This window comes from Vicugna pacos, chromosome 18 (genome assembly GCF_048564905.1).
Source record: "Vicugna pacos chromosome 18, VicPac4, whole genome shotgun sequence".
NCBI lineage: Eukaryota > Metazoa > Chordata > Mammalia > Artiodactyla > Camelidae > Vicugna > Vicugna pacos.
The window spans coordinates 27,144,326-27,171,946 of record NC_133004.1 but is presented as its reverse complement, the minus strand read 5'-3'; the positions used below and the strand labels follow the sequence as shown (position 1 = coordinate 27,171,946).

The following is a 27,621-nucleotide window of genomic DNA, read 5'->3' as shown; positions in this document are numbered from 1 at the left end:
CTAAGGGAATAAATCTCTTTTATTAAAGCTGCCCTGTCTGAGGTACTGTGTCAGGGCGGCTCGAACAAACTAATACAGGTAGGGACTGGGTTCGCTTTCTTATGCTTGTGTTCCCCGAGCCCAGGGCTGAGCAGGCTCTCAGTAAATATGGGCTAATGAGTGAATGGAAGTGCGAGGAGTTGGGTAAGGAGCACCAGAATCACTCCGAGTTTCCATCTGCTGCTTCTCTGCATGGCTGGTCTCGGCTGCCAGAGCCAGTCCTTTCCATCTCTGGGCTTCTGAGACACGGTTTCAGATTCTTGTATCTTTCCTGGGTAAAACATAACATACGACCATTTGGAGACGATTGTTGGTAAGTGGAAGAAGAACAAGACATGAGGCAGAGTATGGCGTTGGGGGATGATTTCTTTAAAATAATTTATTCATTAAAAGAGTTAAATATAGTCACTGAGAAAACTTGGAAAATAGTGAATTGTAGAGGAAAGGAAAAAAATCTATTATCCATTTTCAATATCCAAGAAAACTACTATTAACATTTCAGCGAATCTCTCTTTAATCTTTTCTCCATCTGTAGCTTTTCCTTTACCTTTCAAAGTTGTGGTTCCCCACTATACATATATTATTTTTATTCTGATTTAAAATTAATTTAACTCAAGTTTCCCCCAAGGCATCTTTTTAAAGACCACATAAGATGTTATTGAATGAATCTACTACAATTTAGTTAATCACCATCCTATTGTTTAGGTATTCATTTTTTTTTTAATTGAAGCACAGTCAGTTATAATGTGTCAATTTCTGGCATACAACACAATGTCTCAATCACGCATATACATATATATATTCATTTTCATATTTTTTGTTAAAGGTTATTACAAAATATTGAATATAGCTCCCTGTGCTATACAGAAGAAATTTATTTTTTATATGATATCACTCACATGTGGAATCTAAAAAAGAAAAAAGAGGACACTAATGACCTCATCTACAAAACAGGAACAGACTCGCAGACATAGTAAGCAATCTTATGGTCACCAGGGGAAAGGAGGGGGGAAGGGATCCATTTAGGAGTTTGAGATTTGCAAATGTTAGCCACTATACATAAAAATAGATTAGGTGCTGAACACTGGAATTTGACACAACATTGTAAAATGATTATAAATTAATAAAAAATGTTAAAAAAAGATTAAAAAAACAAATTTCTAGGCATTCATTCTCTTTCCATTCTTTTTCGTGGTTTTAAACAGTGTTACAGTGAACATCTTTTGAATCCTTTCTTTGCAGTGACTCCGAAAGATGGCGTTTCTGAACTAAAGGGCATGACCACTATTTTATGGCCCTGGATATGATTACCGAATAGCTTTATCAAAAGGGTCAAGTGGTATTTTTCTCTCTCTTTCTGGCTTGACACATTGTAACTGACTGTACTTCAATTAAAAAATTAATTAATTAATTAATTAATTAATTAATTAATTGTTTTTTTAAAAAAGGGTCAAGTGGCTACACTCTCACTGGCAGTGAATGAGATCGCAAGTGCCCCAGCGCTCTGGCGACCTGTCCTTCGGCGGGATAGCTGAAAACTCTGAGGAGGAAAGACCAGTGGGAAGTTGTTAAGGATGCCTCCAGGTAGAGGGGGAAGTCAAGCCACCGAACATCTGCCTGACTGGGCAGTGGCTGTGAACTCTGGGTTAACGACGTGCTGCTCTCTTCCAGGGTCATGCAGTGATTCTGGAGATGCTCATTTGGAAGCTGGAAGCCTTTGATGTCAGAAGGGTCAAAGGGATGATGGGATGATGCTCCAAGTGGGGGCTAACCGGTGATGCCCCAGTTCCTCTGAGACGCTCCAGAGGCCTACAGGGGGGCCTTTCCGAGGTTGCCTCTCATTTCTCCCACTCTTGGCGTCTCAGTTTACTCCTTTGGATCTTTCCAGAAACCGTCTTCGGCAGTTCTGAAACAAATTCCACCTAGTCGCCATAAAACAAAAACACTTTGAAATCATCGATTCCCAGAAAGACTTTTTGGTTTTTATTTTTGTCTGGAAAGAGCCATTCCCCTCTGCCACTTCATTGGAAAGACTCCTTGATTCCTGGTTCTCCCAAGTGGCAACAATCAAAATAGCGAGGTTGGCATGCTATTTCCAAGAGCATTTCAGCACCACCCCCTGAACCTGGCTTATGGCCAGTTCTTAGAGTGGGAGCCCAGTGTGCTACTCGGAAGAAACAGGAGGAAAGGGCTGAAGGAGCAGCCAGGGCTATATGCAGGGTCGTCTCCCCAGAGCCCCTCCCTGAGTGCAATTCCAGGGAGCACATGCCCGTTCCGTTCCCCAGCTTAGCATGTCCTAGATCGTCCGATGTCTACCTTCCTGGGGTACTTGTACGGAGCAGTCACCCTCTTCACATGCTCCTGGAGTTCCCAGGTTAGCGTGTCTGGATCACGTGAGGAGTAGGCTGGAGAAAGGACTATAAACGCCTTTACCACCTGTTGGAAAACAAAAACAAAACTGAGAAAATTGGACCTCATACAACAACTCTTTCCTCCTTAGCCTAGCCTTGTGAATATGTGCTCACGTTTGCCAGCCTGACATAAAAGTTCTACCAGTGCCTTGGACTCAGCCAGCAAATTGGACACCACCAATTTTGTTTTTCCCTATGACTTGTCTTCCCAGTATCAGCTATTGGGAGTTGTGGCTTCTGTGGAATGATTTCAGAGTCCAGTTCTCCAAACTATTCCCCATACACGAAATGACACAGTTAGGAGCCAAGGTGATTTTTCTTAGGATGCAAATAGTTTGGAGAGAGGAGATTCACAAACTCCTCACGGCCAATTACTTACAGGTTTTCATGGCTAGGAAGGCAGCTGGGTATAGGTTTGGACAGGCAGGATGGGGGGAAACTGCAGACCAGTTGCAAGGGGAGGTGAGTCTCTGTGAGGCTGCATGTGTGAGTGTGTGCAATCAGCGAGCATTTTGCTCCACAGCTGTTTCAGGCATCCTGAGACACACTCTGCACCTTGGCTCTGTCTGCCTACATCTTTCTTGCAGGCTGCCTCCTGCCAACGAGGAGAATGAGTCTCAAACTCAGGTACAATAGAACATGTTTTCTGATAGGAACAGAAGAGTTCAAAGGCCACCATACAACTCCGTCAACAACACCCTAAATGGTGGTTCACTGTTTTTGCATATTTTGCAAAGGTGGGCATCTCACTACCATTTCATGTTCAGACAGATCTGGTTTTTAGGAAGGGCTTTCTCTTACTGCTATGACTACCAAGCATTTCTCAGACACTTTCTATGTGCCGGGCTCTGTTCTGAGCACTAGGCTTTGAGCACACAGCCGTTTGCCACAGCTCCAGTTCATTCGTGACATGTAGAGCTAGGCATACATTTCCAGGTATAATTTCTCCATCACATAGATGGGACTCTCATGTTCCTCACTCTATGTTAGTGACCTCAAATTTTAGTGGGCATCAGAATCACTTGGCTAGGGGCTTCTGGACGAAATGAAGATTCCTTAGGGCTGCATCTCCAGTCACTTTGATTCAGCGAGTCTGACTTGAGGTCTAGAAATCTGTAAAAGAAGAACCCCAGGAGATATAGCTGTGACCAGTCCAGGGCCCAGACTTCACGGATCACTCCTCTGCCGTGATGCTTCTGAGAATGCAGCCTGATGTTGTACAAACTTTCATAAGGTAACTACACCGCACATTAGGATTGTGCTGGATTTACAGCCAGTAAAAAGTACATAGATCTGCCTATGACCTTATTTCTCTCACACTGTCTGTTCCTCTGGGACCCATAGAAGGAATGTGCATTTCTCCCGAGAGAGGCTAGCTTATTAAATTTGGCCCATCTTTCTGATATATTCAGGTCATTTGGAATATTTATTCAGTCCTCCCTCAAGTTGGCTATCCCTCCCAGGTTAGAGCCACCAGCAACCATGTTTGGTGTGCTCACTATGTTCTCATCTGCAAATGGAAAAGGATTTTTTTATCGAACAGAATGGATGAGAAAGTCTGTACCGGCCACCAAGATCTCCGACCTAACAGTCCCTTTGGGACCCAGTTCTGTGTCCACTCGGCACTTAAGTGTTTATATCCTTCTAGAGAGTATGTGTATCTCTAAGGACATGAGGACAATGCTTAAGAAAAACGGATGTGTGTATGTCTGATGGTGGCATTTCAGACCTTGTGGTACCTGGGGATGTGCGGGGTTCTGGGCCTTGCAGCTCACTCTGCTGGGTGCTCACAGGCACAGAACTGGGAGGCAATGTTCTTGGCTGGCCTAGTTACCTCTCCTCTGGTGGGGTCTGGACTGCTGACCACAGCAGACTCCAAGACAGCAGGGTGCTCAGCAAGGGCGCTTTCCACTTCAATGGGTCCAATTCGGTAGCTGGAAGAGAAAAACAAACTCTTCCAGGTGACCACCCCTCCCCGATGAAGCTTCAAAGGAGGGGGGAGGGAGCAGACAACTTGACCTTGAGGAAATGATCACATCGTCATTTCTTCCCATGAACCAAAAGTAGCCGTCTTTGTCCACGTGGGCTCTGTCGCCCGTGATGTAAAAGTCCCCTCGTTCTGACGCTGCTGTCTTCTCAGGATTGTCCTGAAAGACAAAGTGAGCCCAGGAAGAGCCATCTGAGCACAGCCACTTTGGACACACATCCCAAGCAGCCCCGTGCAGAAGGCTGGGGACTTCTCAACAGGAAGTCCAGTGGCCAGAAGTCCCCACTGGACAGGGAGCCGTGATCTGTGGGTTTTCCCTCTTTTAACTGGAGGGAAGCTGGCAGGAAGGCATTAGGGACAGCCACCCACTACCACCCATAGAAGGGTCTCGGCAGCACACTCGCACACCGGAGGGTGGGCACAAGGCTACTGGCTCTGTTTGTTTTAGGATAGAAGAATACACAGATACTCTTTGTGCTCCGGAATCACTGAAGATAGAAAGCAAGAGGCTGGCTGAAAGGCAAGGGTGGAAGAAAGAGATAAAACATCAAACTCTGATCCTCAAAGCTACTACTCAGCAAGAAAAAGAAACAAATTACTGGCACGTGCAACAATGGAGATGAATCTCAAAAACATTATGCTGCGTCAAAAGAACTAGACACACACAAATTAGTACTTTGACACCATTTACATGAAGTTCTTATTAAAAAAATATTTTTCAGTGACAACAAATAATTTAGCAATTGCCTGGGGGCTAAGGATTGGCTGTAAAGGGGCGCAAGGGTACTTTTTAGGGTAATAAAAATGATCTGTATCTTGATTGCAGTGGTTGGTTAACACAGGTGGTTAACACAATGACCATTTGTCAAAGGTCATTGCATTTACATTTTACGTGCGTTTAACATGGGAGCATTTTATGGTATGTAAAGTATACTTCAACTTTCAAAATGTATTCTGGGAGGACGGAGAAAAAAGCTAAGTTGTCAATACCTAAAAATAAATCTAACACAAAATCTATGAGAAGCATACACAGACAATATAAAATTGTACAAAGCACTAAAGAATATATGAATAAATGGACAGATAGACTTAATAGCCTAATGATGTTAATTCTCCCCAAATTGATCTAAAAACAATGCAACTCCAACTAAAATGCTAACAGTTTCCGTAGAACTTGACAACTTGATTCTAACATGCATATGAAAAGCGGAGGGCCAAGAGCAAGTGAAATATTTCTAAAGAAGTTGAGTATGAAGGAGAGACTTGCTCTACTAGATACTGAGACTTCTGATGATGTTTTTATGGATAAAGCTCTAATTTTCTCAGGTAATGACACCTGTCGTGAGGCTGGGCATGGGAGGATGGATTCAAAGCACCGCCCGCAGAGCAAGGGCCCTGGGAAGGGAGTGTTCTACACAAAGCACAGCAGCCACATTCACTCCCCAATTGGAGGCGATCCAAGCTGCCATAGAAAATGGATTTTTCTCAAAACACTTTGTGCCGTAAAAAAGATTCATGACATAATTCAATGTTAACTTCATCTGTAGAGCACAGGGAACTATGTTCAATATCTTGTAATAACCTTTAATGAAAAAGAATATGAAAACGAATATACATATATATGTGTGATTGGGACATTATGCTGTACACCAGAAACTGATACATTATAACTGACTATAATTCAATTTAAAAAAAAGAACTAAAAAATAAGTACATATTATAAAGTTGCATTTGTGGTATGGTGCTAATTATGTATTAAACCATACCTGAGGACCTTCGCTTGCATAGACTTCATTGAAAATTTTTTATCATCTCTGTATTAGACAATTACATGTCTCTTATAGTACAAATAGCATAAAAATGAAGGATGACAAAAGATCAGTCTCACTCTTCAGATAACCAAGGGTAAAAATTTGATCTCATGTATAGGACTTTTTCATGGCTTATCTGTGATTTTATGCATACACACATTTGTGTGAATATGGAACATACTGTACATACATTTCTACAATCCAATTTTACCTCAGTTGACAATATACCATAAGCATCTCCTTATAAGAATAAAAGCCTAATGTAATATAATATTAAATATTTACTAATTAAAAATATTCCCTTGGGTGGCTGTAATATTATTTATTCAAACAATTTCATGTTAGGAATTTGGGTTCTTTTTCCTTTTGGTTCTTTCCCTTTTCTTTTCTCTCTTTTTCTTTCCTTTTTTCTCTTATTTTTTTGCTTCTGTTTTTGTGTGTGCGTGTGTGTAATGCTATAATATCATTTATATAACGAATTTCCCACTGTTAGAAATTCAGGATGGGGAGGATATAGCTCAGTGGTAGAGCACAGGATTAGCATGCACAAGGTCCTGGGTTCAATCCCCAGCACCTCCATTAGATAAATAAATAAATAAATAAATAAATAAATAAATAAATAAATAAGTAAACCTAATTACCACCTCCCCCAACCCCCCCACAAAAAATAAAACTAAAATTTAAAAAAAATTCAGATAGTTCCTCCCCATTTTTTGTCTGTGATAAACAACACTGTTATGGACGTATGTGTCTTTGACAGTTTGTTTCCTTAGGAAGATAAGCAGATTCCTTATACTGGATGTAAAATTGACGTAGGCATAGTCATTTAGTGGACATTTTGCAATTTCAGCTATTTGGAAGTGGTCAACATGAGTTTGAAATGTGCCTGCTGTTGAGGGGGGACAGGCTTAACTGTTCGGTCTACTGACCTCTCATCATTCACACAGGAACCCTGGCCTGCGACCTCTATTAATTTTTGTATACAATGATTCTCATGAAGAGATTTATCTTTTTTTCCCCTTAGTTAAAAATGATCCAGAAAGAAAAGAGCAAATAACTTGACAAATTACTTTACTTGCTCAATGGAATGATCACAGACCCAGACAGGTTCTGTATGTAAGTTCTAAGAAGACATGGGTCTGTCCTGTGCTGTATACCTAAAGGTGTAAAGGAGACACTCAATGAATAATGAATGAATAAATTCTTCAGGAAGATCAGGGATTTACTTTCACTTACAAAAACTGTGAGAAAGAAATACACTTACATTTTGATATTATCTCTGCCGGATGAAATTACTATGTGGCTGCTGTTGCTGTTCTGTAGGTAGGTTTCTGGGACTTTAGATAAAATACCACGAAAGAGTATTTCTCTAGTCGTCACAGAAAAGCTGCTAAAATACATATACAACTTTCCAGGAACAAATGGGCTGATTTTTATCTGCTCTTTTCAATATCGTAATTGATGCACAGCAGATAGAATTCCTATGAAGCTTGGCTGCACATTCGAATCACCCATCGTGAACACCAGCCAGGGTGGGTGTAAGGGAGAGGTGATTGTTAGATTATCACAGAAATGTGGACTAGAATCCTAGGACACAGCACTGCCAGGGAACATTTATCCAGACACGACTCAAGACAAAGAGAGTCCTGAAAACTAGGCTCTGGCACGAAATTGCAGTTTGACCTTTGGTGAGTCCCTTCCCTTCGCTGAACCTTGAGTTTCTCATCGTTAAAATGCTGGTGCTGCCCTTATAAGTTTGCACTCGAGGCATATCCACATTCACATCCCTTGTCCTTGCACACACTAGGTAATTGACATTGGATAAGCCACTTCATCTTTCAGCTTCCTTGTCAATAATGGCATCTTGTCAACAACAGTGCCAATCCGCCTCCTGCAGTTACTACAAAGGTTAAACAAATAGATGTGTATAAAGCACGGAGCACAGTGCTTGGCACACAACACTTACTGTGAAAATGGCCACTTACCAAATAGCAGCTGAAGAAACAGAAGGGCCGGGTGGGTCTGATACGGATGGCAATATCCCCCTCTCCTCCTGGAGGCAGGACGTTGCCCTCATCATCTACAATCTGGCAGAGAGATCACAGGACGGTGTCTAGAAGTCTGCACAACCAGGCCACCTGTGGGCCGAGCCCTGTGTTGCTAATCCAGATGTGTGTTTTGCTCTCCTCTTGGAAGGAACCAAGCTCCAGCAACAGTTGGGAGCGGCTGCCTACCTGCACATCGTAAGGTGGGGATGCTGTCCCCATGGATCCTGACTTGATTTTCGAGCCTTTGGGATTGGCACAGATCACAACCTGGAGAGACACCAGAACCAATAAGGAGGGAGCTTGTTTCTTTATTTCCTTCCTGGTCCATACCTTTTCTCTCACTCTGCCTTCTAATTCTTTTTCTCTCCTCCTTCTTCTACATTCTCTTCCTTTCTCTACTTTTCATCTTCCTTCCTTCTTTCCCTCCTTCCTTCTCTTCTTTTCATAGATGACAATCACTTACTGAACACTCAAATAGGCACGTGAAGAACTTGACGTGTCATGAAGCCAAAAGGCTCAGCTGATTGCCAAATTTGTGCCTGGGTGGCTATAGAGAATACTGTTTAAGATCCTGGGCTCTGACCAGAGACAGACGTAGGCTGTCTTGGTGAAGACAAACATCTTCGGCCACAAGAGTTAGTTTGCTGGCTAAGGTGTCACTGTGAAATTATTTTAAATTACCTTTAAACTAAAAGGGAAGAAAGACTAATGGAGTTTTGGTTTTTGTTTTTAATTGAAGTACAGTCAGTTACAATGTGCCAATTTCTGGTGTACAGCATAGTGTCCCAGTCATGCATATATATACAAATATATATATATATATATTTTCATATTCTTTTTCATTAAAGGTTATTATAAGATATTGAATATAATTCCCTGTGCTATCCAGAAGAAATATGGTTTTTTTATATATAGTGATCATCATTTGCAAATCTCAAACTCCCAAATTTATCCCTTCCCAAACAGCTTCTCCTCCCTGTGGGCAGGGCAGTCCCTGAGCGTTTCACAGAGATGACAGCCGGCAAGGCAGGAGGCTCTGCAGACCAGCCTTCCCCAGCAGCTGGCAGGGGGCTCAGGCGGAGGTGCTGGGGAAGGGGCAGGGCCCGGCTGCACTCACTGTCTCAGACTGGCCATAGCCTTCGTGCAGCTCCAGGCCTGTCTGGCTCTTCCACTTCTCCCTCACGTCAGGGTTCAGGGCCTCTCCTCCAGCCAAACAGTGCTTCAGGCTCTGAAACTGGTACCTTTTTAGTTGGAAGACAAGGCCACCTGTGTCAGGACCCTTATCCCAACCCCACACTCCAGCACTGCTGCCTCGGTCCAGACACCTGAAGGCACTAAAGCATAAACTCCCATACTTTATAATCTACTCCAAGTGCCCCGGCCTTGCAGTCATGTTCCTCATGTACTGGTAATTAAAAAAAAAAAAAAATCCAACTTGAGTTTGGAATAAAATCAGAAACTCACATAGTAGACTTTGGTATAACATGGTGAATTTCAGGTGAATTTGCCAAAATGATTTAGCTGTAAATAAACGAATTGATATTAAATTGGTTGGGACAACTACGTGTTGAGAAAGATAAATTAAAAACTAAAAATACAGAAAGCGGCCCTCTAGGAACACAAAAATCCTGACAAATACTAAATGTATTGCAAAACCCCTCCATTCAATAAACTATCCAAAATGTGAAAAATCAGTGATTGCAAATACATTTATTATCATTTTCCTTTTTGGATCAAATTGGTTTGACTATTACTTAATATTACTGAGTATCTTTCAACCACATTTTGTTTGAACAAATCATTCAGGGTCTGATTTTGGTCAACTCATGCTGTGGAGATAATTTACAACAGATCAGTGAATGGGATGAATCCATACATCATAAAATTAATCTTGACAATCATGGAAAAACTAGCTCTCTTAGGTGCTTCATGGCCAGATACATGGGATTAGGGAGGCTGCCCACCTCGAGCACTGAAATTTCAGACTGTCTTAGATCTAATCACTTCCATCTGGATGCAAATTCCTAGGGCCAGAAGTTTATTCTTTTTTTTTTTTTTCAGGAGTGGGTGGTAATTAGAATGGATGGATGGATGGATGAATGGATGGATGGATGGATGGATTGACTGATTGATTGATTAGAGGTACTAGGGATTGAACCCCAGGACTTCGTGCATGCTAAGCATGTACTCTACATTGAGCTACACTCTCCCCCCCACCAGAAGTTCACTGAGAGGTATCTGCAAAGGATATGGGTATGTGTGCTTGTGACTATGCGTGTGTGAGAGAGACCAAGAGACAGAAAGTTGGAATGAGAAGGTGTATGTGTGTGTGTGTGGGTGGTGGAGGGGGGGTACCTGTGCTATATATTTACATACTTAGGACCCCAAAGCACCAAAAAGATGGGCCCTACCTGGTCAGATCCTCCTGCACAAGCAGCCGGAAGATGGTGGGGACACAGCAGAGGGTGGTGATCGGGAACCTGGACAGAGTCTAAACAAAAACAAAGGGCGGAAGATCTTAGAGTCACTAGGGGGGAGGGACTTCATGAAGTTGGAGCAAGTGAATCGGGTTTTCACATTCCAATTACCAGAGGAGAAAAACTGAGCACTGTGTGTAGTATCCAGCCTCTGAGATGGCCTGGAATGACTCCCATCTACTAGTGCCCCAACTGGGTCCCCTCCCACAATGTACACAAATTTTGGTCTGTGTGACCAGCAGCATGATGCAGATGTCACATTTGAGATTAGGTTATGCAAAAACTATGGCTTCCGTCTTGGATGCTGTCATTCTCCCACTCTTGAATCACTCCCTGTGTTCTGAGTACACTCAAATCCTCCAGTGGACAAGTGCACGTAGTGGCCAACAGACAGTGAGGAATTGAAATTTTCTAAAAACCACATGAGTGAGTTTTAATACAGTTTCCAGCTGCAGTCAAGCCTCAAAATAACTGCGGTCTTAGCTGACATCTTTTTTTCTTATTATTGTGACAAAGTAAGCATAACATAAAATTAACCAATTTGACCATTTTTAAGTGTATTTACCAGTGGTAATTAAGTAAACTCATACTGTTGTGCAAACATCACTACCATCTACCTCCAGAATTTTTTTTTAATCTTCCCAAACTGAAACTCTCTACCCATTACAAAATATCGTCTCATTTCCCCTTCCCCCAGCCCCTGACCATTCTACTTTCTGTCTACGAATTTGATGATGATAAGACACGGTACATTATCTGTTCTGTTGTGGCTGGCTTATTTCGCTTAGCATAACATTTTCAAGATGATGTAGCATGTGTCAGCATTTCCTTCTTTTTAAAGGCTAAATCGTAATCCATCATATGCATGCTGCATTTTGTTTATCTGGATCCATGGAACTTGAGTTGCTTCCACCTTTTGGCTATTATGAACAATGCTACTATGAACATGGGTGTACCCATCTGACATCCTGACTGCAACCCTGTGAGAGACCCTGATCCAGAACCACCTGTTAAACTGATTCCAAGATTCCTGATCATCAGAAACTGAGATATAAATATTTATGTTTTAAACTGCTATGTTTTGGGGTAATTTACTGCATAACAATTGATAACTAATACATACACTATGTCGGGACTGGGGGCAGTGGAGGGAGAAGGCACACACTAGTTGATCAAGCCCTACCTGATTAATAATGATGGTGAGATTGATAATGGTGATAATACAATCACTATATGTTAAGAAACTACTATGTGCCAGACCATATGTCTAGTATTATTTAAGTCTCACTGCAACTCTATGCAACTATATTATCCCTTTCTTTCCTAAGGATGATAAACACGAGGTTCAGGGAAACTTAGGTGACTTTCCCAAGGACACACAGCTAGTAAATGGAAGATGTAGCATCAGAAGGATCAGAGGCCTGACTGATGGCCCAGTCTGTCCTATTAGTCATGTGATCCAGCTTGCTTCAGTGCAAAGAACACGGGCAGGTGGTTCCCCTGATATTTTAAGAAATTGTGGTTAGGATGTGATGGGCAGAGGAGGGATGCCTGTGCCTCTACTGGGGATGTCAAGTATGAGAAAACCCTGGAATTTTGAATGCAGACCTAGTAAGATTTGACACGAGGTGAGAGAGAAAGAGTCAAGGACCATGCCAAGTTTATGTTTATACTTGCTAAACTATAACCCTCTGAAGGGTGGGCAGGAGACTCTAGAGTTGGGGGAAATACGTATGCTCAGCACCATGGACAGTAGCACATAAAGTTGAGGAATAGGTTATGATTATCCCCCAAGGTGTTGAAAAATAACTGTGGTTTTGACATGAGCATAGGAAAGCAAGTAGTGGCAGGAGAGGCACCCCAAGAAGGAAAAATAGAATGTGCAGAGATTTGAAGATACAAAGTGGTCTTATGTCTAGGGATAGAGGATAGGCAAAGATTCAAGGTAGCCTAGTGGGCATGAACCAGATTATGGAAGGTCCTAGGAGCACCAAAGAACCATTATTGTCACTGATTCATGTCTCTTCTCCTGCAAGTTCAAAACCTATATCCCACTCATCTTATTTATACTCAACACATGAGAGGTATTTTTGTCTCTTACGTTCAGGATAGTCTTGGCATCAACTTGGGGCAGCTTATGCACAAAAATGCAAGATCCATTAGGCCAGGCAGAGAAGAGGGCCCAGGCTGCCTTCACCCAGCCAGTGTCAGTCGTGTTCCAGAAGATATCTGATTCAGTCAAGGCCACCCACCTTCTGCCAAAAATGAAAGTAAGTCAGAACTCCGAGCAATATTTCTACCTTTCAAAAGAATTACATTATCCATTCCCCTATCTGGAGCCTTGCTTACCATGTGTACTCACTTATGCTTGTCAAATCTGTACAAGAACCATAAAGTCAACCTTTGTCTCAACAAACATTGAGCATCTTCTACGTCCCAGTGCACTAGGCTAACGGTACAGAATTAAAAAGACAGATCCCATGCTTCCAAGCAGTTCATAGTCTACTGGGAGTGACATATAAGGGAAGAAATAATCTCCACATAATGGGGTAAGGTCACTTTCTTTACTCAGTCAACATTTATTCAGCACTTATTCTGGACTTATCATTAGGGATACAGAAACAAATGATTAGTCTTTCTTGGAGAGGGTTATAGTTTAGCAAGTATAAACATAAACTTGGCATGGTCCTTGACTCTTTCTCTCTCACCTCGTGTCAAATCTTACTAGGTCTGCATTCAAAATACTTTCAGAATCTCACCTCCTCTCACTCCTTCCACTACAATTTCCCCAGGCAAGCAAGCCTCCACCCTCGTCTCTTAATGTACTGGCCTCTTAAGTGGTCCTCTGCTTCATCCTTGCCCCCTGCAGTTTATTCTCAATCCAATATTCTGAGTTATCCTTTCAAAAAGCAAATCAGATCATGTCACTCCTCTGCTCATAATACTCTAATGTTCCTCAAAAAATTACATAGAATCACCATCTTACCCAGCAATTTCACTTCTGGTGCATACTCAGAAGAATTAAAAGCAGGGTCTTGAACAGGTATTGTGTACCCATGTTCACAGCAGTGTTATTCACAAGAGCCAAAAGGTGGTGAGGCAGAAAGCCCCATAATAAGACCGGCAGGATCCCCAAACAGGGGCCACTACTCTCCTACCAGCACCATCCGGTTCCCTGGCCCAGAGACTCTATCTCACTCTTTGCCTCTGAAACAGCTTACTTACACCTAAAATTCTACTGGTTCCCTGAGCTCACTCCTGATTGGTTATTTCCTTCACTCCTGATTGGTTCATTTCCCTAGCTTCTGATTGGTCCATTTGTAGTACTTCATTTGCATGGAGCTCACTCCTGATTGGTTATTTCTCTCCTTCCTGATTGGTCCATTTCTACAAAGCTTGTTCTTAATTGGTCAGCTTTCCTTATACCTAATTTGCATATGATGTTGCAAAGTGTAAACTGGCAGCTGATAAAAGCCTGTGTAAACCTACAGACGGGGTCCAGACCTTGGAGTGTTAACTGCTCTGAGTCTGCTGGCAAAATAAACCTGAGTTCTCCAACTTTCCGAGTGCTGCTTGGTCTCTCACCCGGATCTAGGTTGCTGTCACAGCTGAGCTGTCACACATTTTTCTGCAACAGTGGGAGCAACCCAGGTGTCCATCAGTGAATGAATGGATAAACAAAACTGGTGTATACACACAATGGAATATTATTCAGCCCTAAAAAGGTAGGACATTCTGACACACGCTACAACATGGATGAAACTTGAAGGCATCATGCTAAGTAAAATACACCAGACACAAAAGGAAAAATACTGTATGATTTCCACTTTTATGAGATTCCCAGAGTAGTCAAATTCATCGAGACAGAAAGCAGAACAATTGTTGTCAAGGCCTGGGGGTAGTAGGGAATAGGAAGTTTTTGTATAATAGGTGCAGAGTTTCAGATTTGCAAGATGAAAAAGATTTGCAGGTGGATGGTGGGGATGATCGCACAACATTGATGCATTTAACGACACTGAACTATACACTTAAAAATGGTTAAAATGGTAAGTTTAATGGTACATATGCTTTACCACAATTTAAAATAAAATCTCCAATGGCTTGTCACCTCACTCAGGATAAAGCTCAAAGCCTTCCTGATTTGCACCCACCCCACCCAAGCTGTCTGATCTCAACTCCTACCACTTTCTGCCTCACTCACATTCCTCTAGCTCATCCGCCTAATTTCTGCTCCTCAGACCCACATGACAAGTGGTCCTCGTACCTTCCACTGGCCACAAAGCCCAGTCCATAGCTGGCCTGTGTGTGCTCAACCATCTTGGGGTTCCCGGTAGTGCCACTTGTGAAGTAGATGGCCAGTGGGTCTTGACTCTTGGTCCTCGAGCAGCTGTGTTCTGTGGATGCCTCCCTGTAAAATATAAAAATTCAAGGGGCATACTGCTAGTAGGGAAAATAGTCATAATTACAAAAATATGCGTAACAACAAGCCGGCTACCATTTTAATAAATACTCCGTGTTAGGCACGTGCTGGAAGCTCCAGCCCTCATTCTCTCTGATCCCTACAGGAACCACCTCGTGGGGTGGGTACTATCATTATAACCTTTTGCAGATGAGAAAATTGAGGCTCAAAATGATCAAGTGACTCAGTCAAAAGAGCCTGTGCTGTTATCAGGGTGTGAGGACTTTCTGGTGGAACACACCCACGTGAGGCACGGTTCCCACCCCCACCTCAGCTCCTAGTAATTTAGAGCTGTGTTCTAAAGTGTTCCCTAAATTTGGAGTTTTGAGATCTGGGTCATTCCAAAGGTTCTGTGACCTGGAGAGTCTTCGAACTCACTGTTTCTCAACCCTGGCTGCATCTTAGGACCACCTGGTAAGTGTTTAAAAGAAATATTCTTACCTGGGCCCCACCCTGGAGGGAAAGTGAAATCAGAATCTTTGACGATTGTTATTATTTATTTTTTTTAGAAAGCTCCTCAAGTAATGCTAATGATGGCCAAAATTGACAGCACTGATCTGGACCAACCTGGCAGCTCATCAAAATCACCTGGGCAGATGTTTGAAAATGCAGATTCCCAGAGCCCTTGCTCAGATATGTCTGGTTAAGTGGGGCCTTGGAGTCTGTATTTAAAACCGCACCCCAACATAAATAAATAAATAAATAGCTAGGTAAATAAATAAGTAATTTCCCATAATTTTATGGTAGAAAGCTTATATTCTAGTGTAGGAAAGAACAATCTAAAAGGTATTTACCATGTCCTCAAACTTTAAAATATATCTTTCATGCTTAATTTTATTTCTTACATGTGTTGACTATTTTCTGTTCAAGTTTCAGCTGCTCGCCATTATATTGGAATATAATGAAAATATAGTACAGAGAAGTACCATAAGTTGGAAATATAATATTTTAGAAAATATAGGACACATTATTTATAATCCATGCTTGTGGGTCTTATAATCCTGATAATTATAGCACATGTAAATGTACGTGACACAAAGTTCTGTTTTAAATAAAGCTAGGGACAGGAGACAAGTGTTGATATTAGTCAAAAAATAAAATAAATTTAAAATAGCACCCAGGTGAATCTGATGCAGCTGATCTATGGGGACAGGCATTTGTGACTTAACAGTGTGGGCACCTATGAGGGCTGCTTTTTGGTTCTGGCTTCCAATCAAGACAAAGTCTCAAATGCCCAGATAGGTTTCCAGCAGACCTTGCTCAAAGGCAAATGCCCCAACACTGACTTCACTACTTATTAGCATCTTGAACAAGTCACTTTGCTTTTCCAAGTCTCAGTGTCCTCATTTGTAAAATTAGGGTAAAGTGTACTTCATAGGGTTTTTTCCAAGAATTAAATAAAACAATGTCTGATTATTGTGTTCTGAGCATCAAACACCATGCTTGTCATAAAATAGATGTTCACTAAATCTTTGTTGCATGAATGAATGTAGGTGAATGCCTACCTAGCACACCTGGCATACACTGAGCACTCACTACATGGCAGTGACGATTAGATTATTAATTGACCACCTACTATGCACTAAATGCCTCATATGGATCATTTATTTGGCTGGTAACTCTGTAATTATTATCACCATTATAGAGGTAAATGCACAAAAAAGCTAGTGACAATTCTAGTACTGACTGAGTGATGCTGAAGGATCTTACAGTAATCGCCAGGATTAGGCCCTAGGTCTGTCTGGCTTCCAAAGTGTGCATTCCTTCCTGATTGATTCACCCTCTGTGTGTGCAATCAGCAGTGCATTCTTGCTGCTTAAAGGGGAAATGTCTTGGCCTCGTTTTTATGCTGTCCTCTGGAGAGCCCCCCAACTTACCGTAGGAGTTCCCGGAAGTTCACCCAGCCTGGCCGACTGCTGTCCGACACGAGCAGCTTGGTCTGGAGAGAGGGGCAGTCCGCACTGATGGCATCCACCTGTGGAGCCGTGGAGTCATTGGTGATGATGCACTTGGCCTTGGATGCCTGCAGCCGGAATCTGAGGTCCTTCTCTGTCAGCTGAGAGATGCCAGGAATCATGACAGTCCCTGAATACCACACAGAGAAGGGATGTTGACTGGGCAACAAGGAAAGACCCCTGTGAACAAGTCCAGATCACATATTCCCATCACAGATAGGAGCAGAAAGGGGCTGGAGAGAGTTGGAATGCCTGAACTAGAAAAGGCATTATTCATGATAATATTGAAATCCAGAAAGTACTTATAAAGTGCTTATATATGCTAAGAACTTTACATGTATTATTTCATTTAATTCTTACAACCCTGGAAAGTAGATACTATTACATCCATTATGCAGATCAGAAAAACTAAGACTTAAACCTTTATGCCCTTAGATAACTATAACTTGCCCAAGATCACATAACTAATATGCTGCAGAGCTGGAGTTGTGAACCCAGACAGTGGTGAACTTGAGCCCATGATCTTGAACGTTGCATTATATTGCCCTAGAGCTTACCTAGTTCAATGGTTTTTCATGCTTTTCAAACAAAAGGCTACAGTGAAACTCAGTGTTGCATGTGGATCGCTTGGGGCAAGGGGGGGGCGGGGTTGTAGGCGGAGCAGTGGAGGCTCCATGTTACTTCAACCAAAGCCACTCTGAGGGTAGCTGAGTTCATCTTCTCCCAAGAGGAAGGGATGAGGAAGCAGAAAGCAGGGCCAAAGTTTAATCAGACACTTGAAAAATCACTCAAGTGTCAGAATGCAGGCTTTAAACACTTCACACTCCATCGAGTCCAGCATTCTCATTTCACAGACAAGAGGAAAGAGATCTTAGAATTACAGTCATCCAGCCCCAGGCAGAGAGTGAGAACAGAAGGCTGAGGAAGGGGCTGATCCGGAAGCGGGTGGGTGTCAAAGCAAAGTTCTCATCATCCTTCTATTTTCTACACTTATACAGGAAAAGCCCAGCACGGACACTCTGGGAGCTGAACAGTACGATTCTTCATGCCATCGCTCTGTGTTAGCTACTTCCAGCACAAGTCTGTCCACACGGCATTGTGTGCGGTGCTTTGGGGGCCCAGGCAGATGGTGGAGACCAGGAACTGTCAGCAAGAGAAACAAGCTGAACACTGTAGCCTGGAGGAAATGTGATGCATGCATACGCGGAGAACGTGGGAATGGGAGAAGGTGAGGACGTCCAGCTGGAGTAGCCTCTAAAATGGAGAGGGTGCTAGACTGGAAGCAGCAGTGGCGAATGCGGTGTTGAGTTATTCAGTTGGGACAAAAAGAAATGCGTGAATCTATATAACTGGGGAAACTGGAGACATTTGGGTAAATAGAAAAAATAATTAGCGTAATACTCCAAAGGATGTTTTGATCACACAAAGTGCCTAACACAGTGCCTAGAGCATAGCAGGTCCTCAAGAAAAGGACAGGGGCTCCCTTAACTCAGCCCTGGCATTTAAATGGACCTTAAATGTCATCCCGTGTGGAGACGTTCTCAAACCAGTCAGTGTGCCTGTTTCTTTTCCTCAGAGCTGGATATACTGAAATGGTGCTCACTTTTATATAGCGTGCAAAAAATATGTAAGAAATTAAAATTTCTGCCTCCTTTTTTTTGTTGTTGGACAATCGATTCACAAAATGGTTGAATTAAGGTTGTTCATATAGAAAGGCTAATTTCCTGATGTGGGTTTTGTACCCCTCTGTTTTGCAAGTATTATTTGTGAAAACAAATTTCAGGTAGATTTACAAACACGATTGGAAGGGGGTGGACAGCACTGTAAGTGGTGGAACGCACTGAGAGGGGGCGGACAAACCAGCACTCCACTGAAAGCAGTTGTCTTGTTTTTATAAAATCAGCCTAAAATCTCCAGCCTTTTTAATAAGTGCATCGGACAGGGCCAGCAGGGGCTCTCCGGGCTCTGTGGCCGTGTCCTCTTGCTTCCCGTCCTCCTCTGCTGGAAGACACAGCCCAAGAAGATCAGTGATCTGCTGTCCTGGGCATTTATGACAGTGGGAAGAGGAATCTTTCAGGGCTGATCTTATTGCTTTGATTATTTTGTACTTCTTGCCCATTTCTTGGGAGCTAGGCGATGCTGTGACAGTGAGAGCCATGAAGTCTAAGGGTGAAACTAACCTAGATTGGTTACAAAGCTCTCTTATCTGTAACTGCATCGCTCTCCAGACACTGGCAGCTCCCAAACCACCATGCAAAAAAAAAAAACACAACATATATATGTGTGTGTGTGTGTGTGTGTGTGTGTGTGTGTATGGTTTATTCCATTCAGAATTTTAAAAATATCAATTTAGTTGTCAACATGAAAATATTGGAAGACTTTTTTTTTTTTTCCCCACAAAACTCCAGTTTATTACAAAATCAGATGTTCTGGAAACACTGGCCCTCATTCACCCAAGGAACCATTCGGTTGGAGTTGAGAAGCAGCTGTCCCTGACTGATGAGGCATGTGAGTTCCAGTTCACCGCAGTCCTCAGCACTCCCTGCTGTCTCACACTGGCCTGCTGTAATCAATTTCAGTGCTATCTGGCCCTGTACCCAATCAAGTTCGTGACTGTCGGGCAATGGGAAAATAAACAAAACTCCACATTGGGTTCAGTTTGCTCCATCTCCCGAACCCTGTGGATGCTGTCAAAGTTCTGGCAGGTCATGTCAGCCCCAACTGGGAGTCTCAGCCCTGCTCACTGACCTGTCCGCATACAAGCCACGCTGACCAGCCACCACTCCGGGAGCCGCGGAAGCACCAGCATCACTCTGTCTCCAGGCTGCAGGCCACACACGCCTCCCAGCACGTTAGCCGCCTTCCTGGACTGCTCCCCTAGCTCCTCAAAGCTCCACTTGACCTCTGCTCCCATGCCATCGACCCACCAGAATGCGGGGATTGGGGGCCGGTGTCCAGCCTAGACAGCATTGTAGGCGAAAGAGAGAGGTGGAAACCATCTGTTGGGGATTTTTGTTTGCTTGGTTTTTGAAAATTTAATTTTTACAGTAAATATTACATTCACAGGGTTCAAAAATCAAAGCAGTATGAAAAGATGTGCATTGAGAAGGCTTCTCCCATCCTTGTGCCAATCCACCTGCACCCCTACTTCACCTGCCTCAGTGAGTAACCAATGCTATTAGTTTCTTGCACATCCTTTTAGTGTTTCTTTAGACAAACTTACATATATTCTTTTTTCCACATCATCTTTTTAATGCCAAAGATAGCATTAGATGCACACTGTTCTGTGCCCTCCTCTTTTTAAATTGAGATATAATTCTCCCACCATAAAATTCACCATATTAAAGTGAACAATTCAACGGGTTTCAGAATATTCATAAAGTTGTGTAATCATCATTACCGTCTACCTCCAGAACATTTTCATTATCCTAAAAAGAAATATTCTGCAGATTAGTGGCCACAAGTTTTTCTTTCCTTACCAAGCCCCTGGCAACCCCTAATCTACTGTCTGTCTCTATGGCTGCCTATTCCAGATGTTTGATATGAATGGAATTATACAGTATGTGGCCTTTTGTGTCTGGTTTCTTTCACTTCGCATAAAGTTTTCAAGGTTTATCTATGTTGTAGTATGTGTCAGCGTTACATTCCTTTTAATGGCCAAGTAACATTCCACTGTATGGATAGACCACACATTGTTTATCCATTCATCAGCCGATGCACATTAGGGTGGCTTCCATTTTGGAGCTATTATGAATAATGTTGCTATGAACATTTGTGTACATATTTTTGTGTGAAATTACATCTCCTATTCCCTTGGATATATACCTAGGAAAATCACTGCTGGGTCATATGATGACTCTACGTTTAACTTTTTAAAGCACTGCCAAACTGTTCTCGGCAGCATCCATGCCATTTTACATTCCCACCGGCAATGAATAAAGATTCTAATTTCTCTACTTTTTTGCTAACACTTCTTAGCAAACACTTTTTGTTTGTTTGTTTGTTCTTTAAACATTTTTTATTGAGTTATAGTCATTTTACAATGTTGTGTCAAATTCCAGTATAGAGCACAATTTTTCAGTTATACGTGAACATACATATATTCATTGTCACTTTTTTTCTTCTCCATGAGCTACCACAAGATCTTGTATATATTTCCCTGTGCTATACAATATAATGTTGTTTATCTCTTCTGCATATGCCTGTCAGTATCTACAAGTTTTGAAATCCCAGTCTGTCCCGTCCCACCCCCCACCCCCTGGGCAATCACAAGTTTGTATTCTATGTCTATGTGTCTGTTTCTGTTTTGTATTTATGATCTTTTTGTTTGTTTGTTTGTTTCTTGATTTGTTTTGCTTAACACTTTCTTGTTTGCTCACTCATTTTGGTTTTGATTTTGGCTTTAGCCATGTCACTCTGCGTGAAAAGGTATCACACTGTGATTGGGATTGCATTCCCCTAATGGATAAAGATGTCGAGCATCTTCCCGTGTGTCTACTGGCTGTTTGTTCATATTTTTCAGAGAAATGTCTGTTTGAATCCTCAGCCTATATTTTCATTGGGTTATTTATCTTCTTATTGTTGAATCTGAGTTATTTTTATATTGGCGATATATGCATATATATGTTGCAAATAGGTGATTTGCAAATATTTTCTCCCATTCTGATGGCTGTCTTTCATTTTGATCTACAAATGCTATTAATTTTCATGAAGTTCAATTTATCTATTTTCTTTCATTGCTTATTACAAAACCATTTCCTAATCCAGGATATGCACCTATATTTTCTTCTAAGAATTTTATAGTTTTTACTCCTTTACTTAGGTCTTTGATCCATTTTTGAATTCATTTTTGTATGTAGTGTGAGGTAGGGGACCACATTCATTTTTCTTGCATGTGAATATCCAGTTGTGCCAGCACCATTAGTTGAAAAGACAATTCTTTCCTCATTGAATTTTCTTGGCACTTCTGCTGAAAATTAATTGACCATAGATTTATGAATTTATTTCTGGACTCAATTCTATCCTGTTCATCCATGTCTATCCTTACGTCAGAACCACACTGTCATTTTTGGGGTTTTTTTTTCCTCACACAGTCCTAATTACTGTAACTTTGTATTAGGTTTTGAAATAAGAAAGTGTGTGTCCACTAGTTTTGTGTTTCTTTTTCATGATTCTTTTGGTTGTTATGGGTCCCTTGTGTTTCCACATGACTCTTCGGACAAGATTGTTTATTTCTGCAAAGAAATCCCCTGGAATTTTTATAAAGATTACATTTAGCATGTAGACCGATTTGAGATGTATAACCATTTTTTTTTCATCCTTATAATTTCTGCTTTAATGGTAATTAAGTTTTTAAAATGTACAGTTCAACTTAATATTATTCATTTAGAAAAGGTAGATTTCAGGTAAGCTTCAAAATGCATGCAGAATGGAGAGGCTGTTATTTTCTGGCAGCTCCTTGGTTTGTGAAAGCTAAACTTCATCAGATGTGTTTGAAACTTGTATCAGCAGAGTCATAAAGGCTGTATTTTTGCATAAGGAGGTAATATCCAAGGGTTGTCCTTACTGAGATTCATCCAAATCTTGAGTGTTTCTTTAATAAATATCCCCCTGGATTACTTCAGCTTTTGGTTAGTTTCCAGAGTTCTGAAAATTTGATTCTGACAGTTTTTCTAAGGTTTTTACTGTTTTTGTGGTTGCTTTTAGGGAAGAGAAAATTTTAGAAAGCTCTTTTTCTACCATTTTTGCTGACTTAACCTTATTTGTTTTCATCATTAAGAGAAGTCTTCTAAGGATGAGCCTAGTGTGCTTAAAAAAACCAAAAAAACCTGACACTTTGCAGATAGGAAAGGAGCACCCAGCTCCATCTCTCACAGACAGTTTCCATTCATTCTCACAATTCCAAGCAGCACATGGCATGACTCGCTTTTAATAGACGAGATCCAAAAAGCTCAAGGTGTGTGTCCAAGGTCACAGTTCAAGTCGATGTGCCACATCTGTCTGACCACCAAGCCTGCAGGTGTAAAATCTCAGCCATTCTCACAGCACCTTCATAAATGTTACCATATCCACTGACAGTGGACTGGACTGTTCCTGTACCTACTCACACTATTACTTATTTCATATTTTGTCTTTAAGAAAGCTCCTCTTAAAATTAACATAAATAAATTCTTTGAAATAAAGTTTATATTTTCTCCTACTATAAATAAAAAGTTAGTACCTTTAACATAAAATACAGAGAGAGACACAACAACATAAGGGAAAATAAAGGAGTCATGTGCACAGAGACACACAGAGAAATCAAGATAATCTGAATTCAGTTCTATGCATCAGCTGTGATCTGTGAAAAGCTTGAGCCTGAGCCAAGCTCTTGCCTTATTTAGGAGGGACGTGTGTGACGTGAGGGAGATGTTAAAAACAGACTACTAGTAGACAAAACTTTCTCCTTCACTTGATCAGAATGACTGGAAAGGAATCAAAAGGGGTGTAACTCTCTCACTGTGTGGTCTGGACTCAGAAATGAGACACACCAGGAATTGGGCGAGGATGTCTACAGCTCAAAAACTTGGTCACAGTTTTTTTTCCCTAAAGCTGCAACAATAATAGTTTCCATTTTAAGACTTGTCAAATTCCTAAGTCAAGAGGGACCCTAGGACACAGTGAGTTTCACCTTTTCCAGTTGACTCCACATGTCCAGCACGTCATGAGCAAAGTTGAAGTACTCAGGCACTGGCTGCCTCCCCAGGCTGATGGCTTCCCAGGTGGCCACGACCTTCTGAGGGGCAGGTAGAGGTGGCGGCCGCCCCGGAGACCCGCAGGTACCCCGGGCACGTCTCAGCACCTGGAGGACCAGTCCTCTCAGCCACAGCCTCATGCTGCCTCCTGCCTGTCACCAAAGAGGAGAGAGAGCATTGTCATGAATTCTGGGCTCCGGGGAGACACTGAGTTTGAAGAGAAGCCTGTGGTCAGCCCTAGGATGACCATAGCACGTACTGACTTGCCGAACAAAGTCTTGGGCTGTAGTCTAAGTTCCATTGGGTGATTTTGATCATTTCTCCTCCCTGGACCTGAGGTCCATCCCTTCCGCCTCTCACTGCCTGTGGATCTCAGGTCAGGAACTCAGGGCCCACTTCCCAATGCTCAGTTCTTCAAAGTGAATTGCCCAACAAAGTCAAAGAAAGCTCGAGGGCAGTGGTCTCCAACAGAAACAAGACGTGAACCACATGTGCTCGTGTAATATACAATTTTTTAGTAGTTTCATCCAAAAAAGTAGAAAGAAACAGGTGAAATAGACTATGATAGTAATTTTTTTAACTAGCCATATCCTATAATTTCAATATGCAATCAATATCAGAAGAAATTATTAGACAGACATGTTACATTATTTTGTAGTTTTTCTCAAGCCTTTGAAATCTGCTGTAGATTTTTCACTTACCGGCACACCTCCGTTTGGACTGGGCACATTTCAAGTGCTCACCAGCTACATGTGGCTACCGTACTGGACAGTGTAGTTTTAGTGTCTGGCTATTCAGTGTGTGGGCTGCGGACCAGCCACATGAGCATCACCTGAGAGCAGGTTACAAAGGCAGAACCTCAGACCCTACCCCAGACCTGCGGAATTAGAACCTGCATTTTAACAGGAACCTCAGGTGAACTGAGAAATTTTTGAGAAATGAAGCGGTGGCCTAGGGGCTGTATCCCCAGTTTCAGTTCTCTTCCACCAAGTTTCTCTTGATAATAACAATCACAGAATATGATCATGGGAACTGCCATAGACTAAATGCTCATGTTCCCCCCAAATTCATGTGTTAGATTCTAACCCCCAAGGTAATGGTGTGAGGAGGTGGGGCCGCTGGTGACTGATTAGGTCACGAGGGTGGAGTTCTTATAAAAGAGACCCCAGAGAGCTCCTTTGTTCCTTCCACCTGCTGAGGACACAGATCTGACCCAGGAAGCAGACTCTTGCCAGACGCCAATCAGCCCGCGGTGCCTCGATCTTACACTCCCCGACCTCTAGGACTGTGAGAAATATGTGTGGTTTAAACCACCCAGCACACGCGGCCCAAATAGGCTGAGACAATAACCAATAATAATAATGGGTGACAAGAACAGGAAAAATAATACCTGGCATCTACTGACGGCTTACTGGGTATTGAGCATTTGGGAAGCGCTTTATAAACATTATTTCCTTAAATCCTCATAACAAGTCTATGATGTGTTATTTTCTCTATTTTATAAATAAAGAAAGTGAGGCTTGGAGGGGAAAAGTGTCTTCTTAATCCCACCTCCCAGAAGGGCCTAGACCCTGGCCTGTGCCGTGGCCCCCAGCCCCGGGGTGCCTGCAGCCTCAGGACTCCCTTTCCCTGCCCTCCCTGCCCTTCTCCCCACCGCTCATGAACTCCACCCCACACGTTTCCCTCTGCCTTTCACCCCTGGATTCCTGGGTCCCCTTGGCAGCAGACAATTAGAATCCCAGGCCCCCTTCCCAAGAGCCCAAAGCCATTTCACGGGCCCTGCTCCCTGCCTGGCTTAATCAGCAAAGGCCTCGGAGGCCGCAGACACCTCCTGCTGAAGGGTTTCTCTTCCCAGTACCTTGTTCTTGAACGCGGGGACTGCAAAGGACGCCTAAGAGCTGCTTCAGCGGAAGGCAGGCCTTAATGCCCGTAAACATCTCGGCTCCTGGGCACGCTGGTAACAGCAAACTGCTGACCCAGCCTCCCACAGGCACTTTGGCCCCAAGCACAGCCAAGAGAGGGCACAGAGCCTGAAGCCATCAGAGGACACGTGGCTTCAACTGGTCAGCACACTTTGAGCCAGCGAGGGTGGCCCCACACCCTTTTCTCGCAGCTGGGCGGTGGAACTCCAGCTCCGGTGCCCGGGGGGTGTCCTGGACCTAGGGATATTTTCCCTGAAAATTCAGGTCACCATCTAATCTAAGAAGAAAATGGGAACTTTATTGTATGTTGGCAGAAAAGAGACAATAGTGACACTAATGTAAGTCAAATCATGTCCCCTTTCTGCTCTAAACTGTCCAGCACCCGGGGAAAGGAAGTGGTTTAGCTGTTGACTGGGGCAAATGGGGACAAAGGATCTCTTTGTTGGAAATGTTCTGAATTTGGAGTGTGGTCATGGCTGCACAGCTCTGTAAACTTACTAAAAGAAATGAATAATAACACAAATAAGTGTACACTTGAAATGAGTGAATTTTTTGGTATGCAAATCACTCCTAAATAAAGCTATTAAAAAGCACAAAGCTTCCTCTGGCTCCTTGTCTTGCTCAAAGCCAAAGGCAAGTCTTGAGAACAGCTCTCACCGGCTCGCTTGGCTGCAGCCACACTGGTCTCCCTGCCTTTTGCTCTTTGACGTCCCTGCTGCAGTGAAGGGAGTACCAGGCATAGTGCCTGGAAGGCAGGAAGCCCTGCCCCGGCCTCACCCCCCAATGGTACATCGTTTACCCCACGTACACCTGTATCACATCATCACAGGGTGCACCCCAAGTACATACAACTTCATTTGTCAGTCATACCTCAGTAAAGCTAGAAAAAAATAAAAATATATTTTAAAAAAATATGGAATGTTAGCAAGTGATAAATCCTTAGGAGGAAGATCAAGTAGAGACCAGAGGGTAGCAAGTGCCAGATGGGAGAGGCTGCTGAGAAACTGGTTCTCTGAGAACAAAAACCACCAAAGTGACTTGTAGTGTTTGCCAGTATCTGTGGTTAAAAATTCCCACCATGGCCAGTTTCAATTCCCACCATGGCCAGTTTAGACCTACCAAAGTTTCAGTAACCGGTTTGCAAATTCCTGAATATTAATTAACAGGCTCTCTCAGGGGAGGGGGGTGCCCTGCAGGCTGGCTCCAGCTTAAGTAACCTTCAACGGACTCCCTCACCGAAAATGGAACCCTCTCCCATCTGACACTTGCTACCCTCCAGTCTCTACTTGATCTTCCTCCTAAGAATTTATCACTTGCTAATATTTCATATTTTTTAAAAATATACTTTTATTTTTTTCTAGCTTTACTGAGGTATGACTGACAAATGAAATTGTATGTACTTGGGGCGCACCCTGTGATGATGTGATACAGGTGTACGTGGGGCAAACGATGTACCACTGGGGGGTGAGGCCGGGGCAGGGCTTCCTGCCTTCCAGGCACTATGCCTGGTACCCCCTTCGCAGGCTTCATCTCCTCAAACACCCACAGCCTTCCTAGGCATCATGTGCCATTTTACTGATGAAGAAATGGAGCCTCAGAGTGTAAGTGACCCGCACCCATCCACACAGCTGCTCATACCCACAGAGCTGGGGTTCAAATCCCAATCTATAGGCATCTTCAATGCCACATCCATACCTCCAAGGTGTGTTTTGCTTCTGGCCATCCTTGTGACCTCCAGCTCTCCTGCCCCCAACTCAGCAGAGCAGGGCAGGGCCCTC

The 27,621-nt window shown here is 42.7% G+C and overlaps 1 protein-coding gene across 1 annotated transcript; it reads right to left on the bottom strand.

Moving 5' to 3' along the window:
* Positions 1–529: 529 nt before the first annotated feature.
* ACSM5 (acyl-CoA synthetase medium chain family member 5) lies at positions 530–27,609 on the bottom strand. The gene is given in 15 exon segments (XM_072942701.1): positions 530–1,943; positions 1,946–1,961; positions 2,356–2,475; positions 4,285–4,384; positions 4,470–4,597; positions 8,234–8,335; positions 8,483–8,563; positions 9,414–9,537; positions 10,708–10,787; positions 12,875–13,028; positions 15,038–15,181; positions 17,110–17,317; positions 19,936–20,146; positions 23,858–24,073; positions 27,539–27,609. Coding segments are annotated over 14 exon segments (1,710 nt in total). The 5' UTR covers positions 24,062–24,073; positions 27,539–27,609; the 3' UTR covers positions 530–1,905.
* Positions 27,610–27,621: the final 12 nt, after the last annotated feature.